Source organism: Pyrus communis, chromosome 8 (assembly GCF_041283825.1).
Source record: "Pyrus communis isolate YQ-2024b chromosome 8, ASM4128382v1, whole genome shotgun sequence".
NCBI classification, from domain to species: Eukaryota; Viridiplantae; Streptophyta; class Magnoliopsida; order Rosales; family Rosaceae; genus Pyrus; species Pyrus communis.
In genome coordinates this window covers 3,605,758-3,617,663 of record NC_142572.1, presented here as the reverse complement: position 1 = coordinate 3,617,663, position 11,906 = coordinate 3,605,758, and the positions used below count along the sequence as shown (strand labels likewise).

Here is an 11,906-nt window from a genome sequence, read left to right as displayed (position 1 = left end):
ATAAATTATTACTGTTTCTCAATTCTCATATAAGCAGCTGATACTAATATCTGTAGTTTTCTTTCCTATGTAAGTTGTGCAGAAGTTTCTGAATCATTCATTCGGCCAGATTTATTAATTTTCTCCTTATTTTACCTTTAGGCTTATCGGAGCTGCTTACTAAAGAGGCTATATCTAGCATATTTCTTAACCCTCTCATCTGGTTGTATACGGTATATAAGGTGCAGCTTGAATTATACATGTTTCTCATCCAGCAGTTTGATAATGATCCAAGGTTACTTAAAAGCCTTTGCCAGCTCCCTCGTGTTATTGATATAATACGCCAATTTTATTGGGACAATCCAAAAACTCGATTTTCTATTGGAAGCACACCTCTCCTTCATCCCATCACAAAACAAGTTCTTGGAGAGAGACCCAGTAATGAAGAAATACGAAAAATTCGTCTTGTTTTGTTGAGCCTTGGTGAAATGAGCCTCAGGTATGGCTCTTCACTTGAATCAGAGGATTTTTTTTGTTTCCCAACATTTAGCTATGATCATGTTTCTCCTTTCCAACAAACAAATTTAACGTAACAGACTGTCATGTCTTGTTCATTTCATGTTTGAAGTGAAATCTTAAAAAAGTCCTGGGTAATATGCAGGCAGAAAATTGCAGCAGCAGATATCAGAGCTTTAATAGCTTTTTTCGAAACAAGTCAGGATTCAACCTGTATCGAGGATGTTTTACATATGCTTGTTCGAGCACTTACTCAAAAACCACTGCTTGCAGCTTTCCTGGAGCACGTCAACCTGATTGGTGGTTGTCATATGTTTGTTAATCTTCTTCAGAGGTACGCATTGAATATTATCAATTCAATGATATATAAATCTTCACACTAGAGCATGTGGGTAAGACCTTATTTTTCTGAGTGTTCTCTTATTCTATGTATGGACGAGGGACTTTCAAAGTAACTAAACTTCAGACAATTATAAAAAATTCCCTAGAACACTGGTCATTTTAGATAATTGGCAACAGTAGCAATAAAAGCTATATTGTTTTTTTCTGTATGTTATGATGAATAACTATATAATGACATGATCTGTCTTGAGTAATAGGTAAAGCTAAGCTTGTTCTAGTGAATTGCACTACCCTTCCCTAAATCTAATTGTCATTTATTTTCCTAGAAAATAGAAAATTTCTTTAAAAGTCTTGAAATGAATACAAAGTTGAGAACAAGTAGTCCACGTGAAAGATACAAATTTGAAACTAACTACCTGAGATGGAACATTTTACATTCTGACTATATCATGACACAAACTGTGCAGCGAACTACTGCAGAGCTGCTTCTAATAAACTAAAATTCCAGAAAAAAGATAGAACTGTACTGGAAATACATACCCACAAAGAAGGCCGAAATCTTAGTTTATTGCAATGTACCTCCACACCCACCATGACTTCAATGCTTCTCCAATTTCTCCTTCCAAAGAACCCCTCCTATCACCAAATACCACATGCTTATTACTCAACAAAGAGTGACGAAGTTGCTTCCAGATATAATTGCACAATTGCAAAAATAATTTGTGTATCTAAATATGTTTGCAAATGATCAACGGTGAGTTTTGCCCAAATTGCTTATTGCTTTCTCGTCGAATAAGTCTACTCTTATATGATTGTAAATTACTGTAAGTAACTGAGGCGGAAAACTCTTTCTTTTCTAAACCATTGTTTCATAATGCAGTCACTTATATATTTATTCAAAGGTATAGATTGATAAGAAACACAACCTATATTGGCTCTTCTGATTTTGTTTTTCTCTTCTTCTTTTTTTCCATAGGGAATATGAACCTATTAGATTGCTCAGCTTGCAGCTCCTTGGGAGACTTTTGGTTGATCATCCGTCTGAGAAGAAGGGAGCAAGATTTTTTAATCTTGCAGTTGGCAGATCTCGGTCTCCTTCAGATGGCCCAAAAAAAATTTGTCTGAAGATGCAACCAATTTTTTCAGCCATGTCTGATAGGTTATTCAGATTTCCACAAACAGATAACTTGTGTGCTTCATTGTTTGATGCTCTTCTTGGTGGTGCTAGCCCCAAACAGGTACATGTAACAAAGATTTAGAAAAGTAGAAAGCAAAAAATAAAAAATTTGTAGTTCATCCTGTCGTTGTAGCTGTGCAATTATTGGTTGTATTATTGTTTTGATTTTTCTAACAGGATGCTGTGCAAACTGAAAATTGATTTCGGATTTACAGGTGTTACAGAAACACAACCAGGTTGAAAGGCAAAGAAGCAAAGCAAATAGCTCTCATTTTCTCCTTCCGCAAATTTTGGTTCTTATTTTTAGATTCCTGTCTGGCTGTGAGGATGCAGGTTCAAGAATGAAAATTGTCAGAGACTTACTTGATCTTCTTGATTCTGATCCTTCAAATGTTGAAGCTTTTATGGTATATAGCGCAACAAGTGTTTTGTAGTATGCTTTTTCTTATTTAATTAAATTCTCCTGACTTAGTTAAATGTCATGAATAGGAATTTGGCTGGAATGCCTGGTTAACAGCTTGTGTGAAGCTTGGTGTATTCAAAAACTACAAAGTTAATCCCCAAGACCAAGATGATAATGAGAGAAATGAGCAAGATTTGGTGAGGAATCTGTTTGGTGTTGTTCTTTGTTACTATGTTCATTCTGTCAAAGGTGGGTGGCAACAGTTAGAAGAGACAGTGACTTTCCTACTAATGCAGTGTGAACATGTACGTTAAAATCCGCTCTCTGCTATTCTACATCTCTAATTAATTATAGACTTCGTATGATCTTAAGCTTTATTTGTTTTTTTTTTTACTTTTTCTGGCAGGGGGGCATTTCATTTAGATACTTGCTTCGAGATATTTATAAGGATTTGATCAGTAAACTTGTGGAATTGTCTTCTGAAGAGAATATCTTTATCTTGCAACCATGCCGGGACAACACGTTATACCTTCTAAGACTGGTCGATGAGATGCTTATCTCTGAAATAGACCAAAAACTTCCGGTAATCAGCTTTCTTGGAATTGAGATCATAATATCCTAACTACTCCCATGCTCAACCACCCCACCCAAGCTTAAATAGAAATAAAAAAGAGCAATGGATACAATAATTTATCATTTTACAAAAGTACATGAGCAGATACGTTGCAGTCAGTCTACTAATTCAACTGCTTCACTTAGTGGATACTCAATGATCAGATGACCGTCCAATTGTGCTACTCTAACTTCAGTCTTCCTATTCAGATTTATTAAGATGCTCTCCATCTTTCCTCGGTTGTGGATAGATGACTTGAAATTCAAAATATGACCAGTTATTCTTATCTCTTGGCAATCATATCACAGTTCTAAACTTTCACATCAAATGCTCAGCTATTTGGCCAGTTTTCTGTTATGTCTACTAAACCAATAATTCCCAATGGGTATGTCGGACGAACTTTGGTGACAGTCAGCCAATGCAGTTGGTGGTTCCTTAAATTTTCTTTTAGTAATGAATTTTTTAACTCTCTGCTCCTATATGCATACACAAAAGCATTGCTTAATTGGTTTTCAATCATATGAAATGGCTTGTAATTTTCTGTTTATTTCATTTTAGTTGCAGAGGTGAGATTATCATTTAAAATTCGACTTTCTTGTAGTTTCCGGCAAGTAGCTCTGACTTTTCCCTGGATTCACTGGAGCTAGAACGCCATAAAGATTATGGCTCTGCTTTGTATGAAGTGCTGGAAGGAGAAATTGATAGCCAAACATCCAGGTACTAGCTTCTGGAGTCGCAACTTTTATTCCTGAAACTGATGTCCATTATGATGTCAGTCACTAGTACTGTCTGTGTGGATTTAACGTATCTAGTGAATCTGCAATAAATTTAATTGTGCCAGATGAATCTTCATTGGAGGGAGTAGTACTGAGGGCATTCTAGGATGGTGCTCTATCTGTCGGTTTAGTTTTTCTATTTGGGTTTAGATGTTTCTGCTTTCATTTTAGGTTTCTTGGCCTACTTGTAGATTTTTCTAGAGGTAAAGAGAATAATAATGTGACCCTAATAGGTCTTCTATTTGGGTTTTTATGTTTTTGCTGCTGTTTTAGATGTTTCATGACCTACTTGTAGATTTCTCTAGAGGTAAGAGAATAATGTGATCTTTTAAACTTCTCTGAGGATTAAATATTACATAGTTGATTACAGGGAAAGAAAATAAAGGATTTGTTAGATTCAGAATGATAGTTTAATGCTGTTCTTGACTTGATGCATGTTTTGTTGAGAATATCGTGTTTAAAAATGGGAAAAATAGAACAAACTCCGGAAATCGAAAACAAATAACCAAGATAAATAACACCAAGAATTTACGTGGTTCGGCAATATGTGCCTACGTCCACGGGACAACAACAACAATCTTTCACTATATCAATAATGAGTACAACCAATAATCTAGCCAAATCTCTAGAACTAGGAATTGATGAAAAACCTGAAAGAACAAGAACAAGAAATACGCTATCTCTTTTCTTTTCTCTCGCACACTTTACAAAATTCTCTCGCTCTAATCCCTTGAGTGGTATACAATTTGTTGTTTTGCTTTCTTCTCAAAACTAGTACAATAGTCCCTTTATATAGACATAATAAAGGTCGTCTTCAATAAGGATTACTAATCCTAATTGGAATCTAGTTATGAATCCTCCTCCAATTGAGAAACTAACTCCAATTGGGAAAACAACTCCAATTGGGAAAACAATTTAATCCTCTAAGACTATAATTCCTTATAGACGTAGGACAACTTATCATGGCTGGAAAAAACCCAACATGTTTCATCTACACAGGATATCCAGAGATGGATATTTTAGATTGTTAGGTCTGGTTCTGATGCCTATTTTTGAGTCTTCTCTAGAGGGCAACATGCCCAAATCTCCAATCACTGGGAAAGGACAAGGAGTCACAAAACTGTGGTGGTTAATCTCTGATGTTTGTGTCTGTATTGGCTACATCAAAGGAAGAATTCTCATAGTTTATGACATTCTTCGACTACAACTTTCAGTTGGATTTAGGAACCTGTGGGGGGGGGGGGGGGGGGTGGTTCTCTTTTCAACTTTGAAGTTCTTGTGCAGTTTATTTATTTGTATTTTCTTTTGGAGTGAGACTGTGTTGGAATCTAGGACTTCTACTGTTGTCTCTGTCATTCCTTTTCATGATGTGTCATGATTTATGATGAATACGATTCATGTTCTGATTGACTTTTTTGTTTAGGATCCCTGGGAGTTACAAGCAGCCAATTGATAATGCGGATGACATAGTAAATGACAAGTGGTGGAATCTGTATGACAATTTGTGGATTATTATAAGTGACATGAATGGTAAGGGACCAAGCAAGATGTCACCCAAACCATCACCATCTGCAGGTCCATCTTTTGGCCAAAGAGCACGTGGCTTAGTAGAATCTCTGAATATTCCTGCTGCAGAGGTGGCTGCAGTTGTTGTATCAGGAGGGATAGGCAGTGCGCTAGGTGGCAAACCTAACAAAGTTGTTGATAAGGCAATGCTCTTGCGAGGGGAGAGGTGCCCAAGAATCATTTTTCGACTTGTCATCCTATATCTATGCAGATCTTCTCTGGAAAGAGCATCACGTTGCGTCCAACAAGTCATTTCGCTTTTGCCATGTCTCTTGGCAGCTGATGATGAGCAAAGCAAAAGCAGATTGCAGCTGTTCATTTGGTAGCCACTTTTCACCTTTGAGGTTTCTAACCAAGTTCACTATAATAGGAAAAAACAATTCTAATTTGGGAGATAAAATTATGATTTCTTTGTTTATAGTGTTATTCACAAAAATTTAACTTAAGTTAACATTGTGGCCAGGGCTTTGCTTGTTGTTAGGTCGCAGTTTGGAATGTTGGATGATGGTGCTCGTTTTCATGTGATATCACACTTGATTCGAGAAACTGTCAACTTTGGCAAATCAATGCTGGCTACTAGCATGATGGGGAGAGATGACCCCTTGGACTCGGCAAATAGTGTAAAAGAAACAGGATCAATTCAAAATTTAATTCAGAGGGATCGAGTGCTAGCAGCAGTGCGTATTGCAAGTTATTTTAGTGATGTTATATACATATATATATATATATATTATGTTCTATCCCCACACTCACACTTAAATAAATGTTTAGTGCTGATATATTTATAGCGTTAATATATAAAATTTGGTTGAGCCATGCAGAAACAGCGCACCTAAATAGGCCCAAATGTGCTTTGTGCCATGTGGTGCCATGCATGATTGTCTTAGACCTAGGATTGAACGTGCCTGTGCCTGTCATGTCTTTGAATGGGCCCCTATGGTTTTCCTTTCATAGAACATAATTTATAAAATGAATCTTAGTTATAAGGTAGTATTAACTAGTAAGGTTAGAAATAGTTTAATTGTTCAACTTGACAGATTAAGAAATGAGAATAAAACACGACTTACCAAAATAAATAAGTAAAACGCTGAGTAACTTTACCATTTGTAATTAATCATGGTATTTATTATTTAATTTGAGATATAAAATAAAAAAAAACAATAAGAGGCAAAATATGCGTTGTAATCCTATGTCATCTACTGTTTTACTTAGTTTTATTTTTCAGGTAGCTGATGAGGCAAAATATGCAAAGTCATTAGATACAGATCGTCAAAGGCAGTTACGTGAGCTCCATTCTAGGTTAGATGAAAATTCCTCTGCAGAATCTAATACTAGGAAAGCTTTTGAAGATGAGATACAGAGTAGCTTGGTCTCCATTCTTGCTTTAGATGACAGCAGAAGAGCTGCATTCCAGCTCACTCATGAGGAGGAGCAACAAAATGTTGCTGTATGTGTTCCACTTTTTTCTGTTATTGAACATCACTTTTCAAAATGAATAATAAACTAGGAGCATGCAATTTCTTTTGTTCATTATTACCGTTGTTTCTCTTCTGACTTGTGATGCATATTATCAATGCTTGTAATTACTGACATACTTAAATTTCCAGGAAAAATGGATACACATGTTTCGTGCTTTGATTGATGAGAGAGGTCCATGGTCTGCTAATCCTTTTCCAAATAGTGCTGTGAGGCATTGGAAACTTGACAAGATAGAGGATGCCTGGCGACGTAGGCAAAAGTTGAGACAGAATTATCATTTTGATGAAAAGCTGTGTCATCCTTCATCATCTATGCCCACTAATGAGGTTGCACCTCCTGTTAATGAAAGTAAATCTGGTTTCGTGGGGCACATTCCTGAGCAAATGAAGCGCTTTTTGCTGAAAGGGGTATGGAAGATAATTGATGATGGGAGCTTAGAACCCAATGAAATTGATAATGAACTTGGTGGGCAGAAACCGACCCTCCCGAAAGATACTTCAGACAGCCAGTGCTCGGAATTATCCAAAGACAGTGGTAATTGGATGCAGGAAAGAAAAGATTCTTCATCCCCTTTACTTGAGACAGAAACTAGTGAGGTATTGGAGAGAGATGAATATGTTCACTGCTTGCTTTAAAAATGAAATTAAACTTCTAATGTCGGGATTTCTGTTTCAGGTTCTTACATCAGTTCCTTGTGTGCTTGTAACCCCAAAAAGAAAATTAGCTGGACATTTGGCAGTGATGAAAAATGTCTTGCATTTCTTTGGTGAATTTTTGGTTGAAGGTAGTGGAGGATCATCTGTTTTCAGAAACTTCCATGCTCCAAGTAATCATGATTTGGCCAAACCTGATCAAAAGCAAAAGTCCCTGAAACAGCCTCTAAATCTTGGTTTGGATTCTGAGAAGGCAGCTACAGTTGATAAATTTGATGCAATGAATGAAACTGTTCTTAATAGAAAACAATTAAAAAATATTAAGCGCCACAGGAGATGGAATATTGGCAAGGTTGGAGAAATAATTTTCATTTAGCTTTATTTTTAGTGTCTCTTGCGTATCGTAGTCATCTTTATTTGTTTTTATTTTTTATCACAGATAAAAGCTGTCAGTTTGACTCGTTATTTGCTTCGATATTCTGCAATAGAGATTTTCTTCAGCGATTCATCTGCACCAGTATTTTTGAATTTTGCATCCCAGAATGATGCAAAAGATACTGGAACCGTAATAGTTGCTACCAGAAATGAATATTTGTTTCCGAAAGGAAGTGGCCGTGACAAAAGTGGAGCTATTTCATTTGTTGATAGACGTGTAGCACTGGAGATGGCAGAAACTGCTCGAGAGAGCTGGAGGAGAAGGGATATGACAAATTTTGAATATCTAATGATTCTCAATACACTGGCTGGAAGGTCGTATAATGATTTGACCCAGTACCCTGTCTTTCCTTGGATCTTGGCTGATTACTCCTCTGAGCTTCTTGATTTTAACAAGTCTTCCACCTTTCGGGATCTTTCCAAACCAGTTGGTGCACTTGATATGAAGCGATTTGAGGTTGGTTTGTATGTCATAAATTATTTGACAAACATAATCAATTCACATATTTGTGCATCTGTTTTTAACAAAATTATGGTGGCGTGCTTTCCCATACAGGTATTTGAAGATAGGTACCGTAGCTTCACTGATCCTGATATACCTAGGTAATATCCAAAGCCAGGTCCAGACAAAATGATTTTTTAGGTCCCAAGTGCTCTTTCTTTAATTGTCTCACCTGCATTTTAACATTTGCAGTTTTTACTATGGGTCTCATTACTCAAGCATGGGGATTGTGCTTTATTACCTTCTGAGATTAGAGCCGTTTACTTCTCTCCATCGAAATTTACAGGTACTCTTGTGGACAGTATCACATACCTTAAGTATCTTATGATATGTTATAAGTCTTCTTTTCAACTAAAATAAGGTGATTCCTAGAGAGCTTTATCTTTTGTACCCAACAAACTACATTACAGTTTTTCCTTTCATGGTTATTTTATCCTTCCATCACCATTTTTTCCTTCTTCATCTTTTTATTTTCATCTTTTGGATATCAATAAGCGGAGGGTTATTCACATTTAAAAATTTCAAAGCATGAGTTTCTGCCTAATCTTGGAATTATGGGCAATTTCACATGCATGACCAATAAGCAGAGGGTTATTCACATTTAAAATTTTCAAAGTATGAGTTTCTGCCTAATCTTGGCATTCATATCACATTGTTTGAATTTTTATGTCTTTCTTAACTCTTAAGTGTGATATGTAATGTGTGCATAGAGTTTTCAGGGTATCAGCTTTTTTAATTAGTATTTCTTAGAGGATTCTTTTTTATATGACATTTTACCAGAGATTATGTGAGATTTTAATTTTACCAAAGATATAGAGGTTCTGATGAAGCATATCCTCATGGGACACCACAATTGGACATAGGACTATACTTTTCAACACATTATGTAGGGTTTTCAAAAACCACGGGCTAATCACTGTTTATTGTGGATTTTTATTCTAGTCAGTATTTTCTCTAAATCTAGCTTTATGATTTTTTTGAATCGTATTTCCTATTTCTATATATAAGGTTATAGAGTTGGTGCTTAAGTGTAGTATCTTTTTTTTTTTCTTTTTTTTTTTCTTGAGGTATTGTGGTGCCATCTCTTATCACTTGTCTACTTTCTTACCATACTGAATCCTGATTAATGGTCCATGAATTTTACATGTTTCTTTTTATCAGGGTGGTAAATTTGACCATGCTGACCGTCTCTTTCAAAGCATTGAGGGAACATATCAGAACTGCCTTTCTAATACTAGTGATGTGAAGGAGTTAATACCGGAGTTCTTTTACATGCCAGAGTTTCTTGTTAATTCAAATGCTTATCATTTTGGTATGAAGCAAGATGGAGAACCTATTGCAGATGTTTGTCTCCCACCCTGGGCCAAGGTATGTAATATCTTCTCCAAGTAATGGATAATGCAGCAAGAAATGTTTTCCCTCATCAGTGCAATTTGTTTTGGTTCATTACATGCATTATCTTTTCATAAAAAGAGGAACTTAGAATGATAGCTGAAACAAACTTGTGAATTTGTATAGTTGCACAAGATCTGTTGACCTTGCTTTAATTCAAAGGGTGCCCCTGGAAAGATATTACGGTGATAGTAAGTGCTGTAGCACGGTTAAAAGCTCATGCAGATTGAGGAGTGTTTGGGGAATCCACTCCAAACCATTCCACATCCTATTTAATTTCTGTGGAATTGAACCCCATGTCCCTTCTGGGAATATAAGTGTAGGTTGGGCAAAAGTGACAGTGTGCATTCAATGACTAGGCTTTGACAGTTATGGAAATCAGTGTGCATATCAATATAAAATCTACCAAAATCAACAGGTTCTGGAACCACATTGCTTTGACTAGAAATGGAGAGATGTAAAGAGTATACTGACCAAGTTGATTATGGTCAACTTCATAGACCAGAAGTGCACTCTAGCTAACTGAATGTGTCTTTGCAGGTAGGAATTGACTACATTTAGGAGAACGCTGATAATATGTGAAGTAAAAAATTAACACAATAAAAAGGGAAACAGTGGATTTGTTTACGCAAGTGGATCAGTCATGATACTTACCTGCGGGAACTGTTTATATTTTATAAAGAAAATATAAAATAAGTATAAAAAAGTTTTTCATTGGGACTTGATAGATACAATCACCGTTGGCGTACAGATACACAAGACACATACGTCTTGTCTGCATGTTTCTTAAACATATGACCTTGCCAATTTTCTCTCTTTGTTTGGGTATAAAAGTTTGCCAGCACTGAGACTGCACCGTTGGAATCAAATTCTCTTTTGGAACAAGGTGATAAGGAGCAAGTACGGGTTGGGGGCTAATGGGTGGGACGCAAACCCTTAGCTGCGTGGTTCAAGTTGTAGCCCTTGGATATATATTTCTTCTGGTCTTTCTTCTTTCCTAGAGTGCTGCAAGTTTGAGGTTGGCAATGGGGAAAGGGTGAGGTTTTGGGAGGATGGTTGGTTGTTGGAGGGTGGACCGTTGAAAGAGTAGTATCCTAGATTATTCTTGTTATCAAGAAAGCACGACCAGAGCATTTCAAGTCTTGTGGATTTTTCTTTTCAGTCATGAAGTTGGAATTTTGATTTCAGAAACTTGAATGATAGCAGAGGCGGCTAGGTTATTACAGAAGGTGGAAAATGTTCGTTTGATTCAATCAATAACGGATAATAGAAGGTGGAAACTAGACGGATCAGGATTGTTAACTTGCAAATCCTATAGCACTTTCTTGTGCAGCAATGGAGCTGCACAACATTTTCCACCCTTTTCTCAGATTTGAAAATCAAAAGCTCCTCCAAAAGTCAAAGTTCTTGCATGGTTAGTGGCTATCGGGAAGGTCAACACCTGTGATCAAGTTCAAAGGTGAAGGCTTTTATTTGCATTTCTCCTCATTGTTGCAGCTTGTGTAAATCTGAGGAGAGTGTTAATCATGTTTTTCTCCATTGTTCTTACTCGATACAGCTGTGGCGGAAATTGTTCAAGGAAGTTAGAGCTAGTTGGGTTATTCCAAAAGATTGTTTCGAGCTTCTAAGTACCAAGGTCGAGGCTTTAGGAAAGGGGAGGAAAGCTACAGCTTTGTGGAACTGTTTGGTGTTTGCAATTTTTTGGAATATTTGGTTGGAGCGTAATAGGAGAATTTTTTAGGATTATAAGGGAGTGGGAGTAGAGGAACTATGAGGTAGAGTAATATTCTGGGCATCGGTTTCGAATGAGTTCAGGGATTGTTCTCCTTCTTATATAGTGATGGATGTGTTAGCAGCCGTAAAATGAATTTGGTTCTGCTTTAGTTACATGTAAATAGTCCTACCTGAGAGGTCTTAGCTTGTTTTTGTTGTTGCTGGATTTCTTATCCAGTTTTTGTAATTCATAGGGGTGTCACTCATTCTTTTGGAAGCCATTGTAAAGGATTTCTGCTTTACACATATAACTTTAGAAACTTTTCTTTTGGAATAAGACATCTGAGGTTTAAGCTTTTG

At 36.5% G+C, this 11,906-nt stretch overlaps 1 protein-coding gene across 4 annotated transcripts in view; it reads left to right on the top strand.

Moving 5' to 3' along the window:
- Window positions 1–11,906, top strand: part of LOC137718363 (BEACH domain-containing protein B) — a 32,053-nt gene that overhangs the window by 16,405 nt on the left and 3,742 nt on the right. For 3 of the 4 annotated variants that reach the window (XM_068457898.2, XM_068457899.2, XM_068457900.2), the window contains 16 exons: window positions 142–478; window positions 641–829; window positions 1,814–2,075; window positions 2,230–2,421; window positions 2,504–2,722; window positions 2,824–3,000; window positions 3,632–3,747; window positions 5,230–5,694; window positions 5,836–6,049; window positions 6,598–6,819; window positions 6,980–7,447; window positions 7,527–7,856; window positions 7,944–8,396; window positions 8,496–8,542; window positions 8,634–8,727; window positions 9,603–9,809. In XM_068457898.2, coding sequence (XP_068313999.2) covers window positions 142–478; window positions 641–829; window positions 1,814–2,075; window positions 2,230–2,421; window positions 2,504–2,722; window positions 2,824–3,000; window positions 3,632–3,747; window positions 5,230–5,694; window positions 5,836–6,049; window positions 6,598–6,819; window positions 6,980–7,447; window positions 7,527–7,856; window positions 7,944–8,396; window positions 8,496–8,542; window positions 8,634–8,727; window positions 9,603–9,809 — 3,992 coding nt within the window. Of the gene's footprint in view, window positions 1–141; window positions 479–640; window positions 830–1,813; window positions 2,076–2,229; window positions 2,422–2,503; window positions 2,723–2,823; window positions 3,001–3,631; window positions 3,748–5,229; window positions 5,695–5,835; window positions 6,050–6,597; window positions 6,820–6,979; window positions 7,448–7,526; window positions 7,857–7,943; window positions 8,397–8,495; window positions 8,543–8,633; window positions 8,728–9,602; window positions 9,810–10,667; window positions 11,293–11,906 lie in introns of all 4 variants that reach the window. The other variant, XM_088698159.1, reaches the window with a different exon arrangement.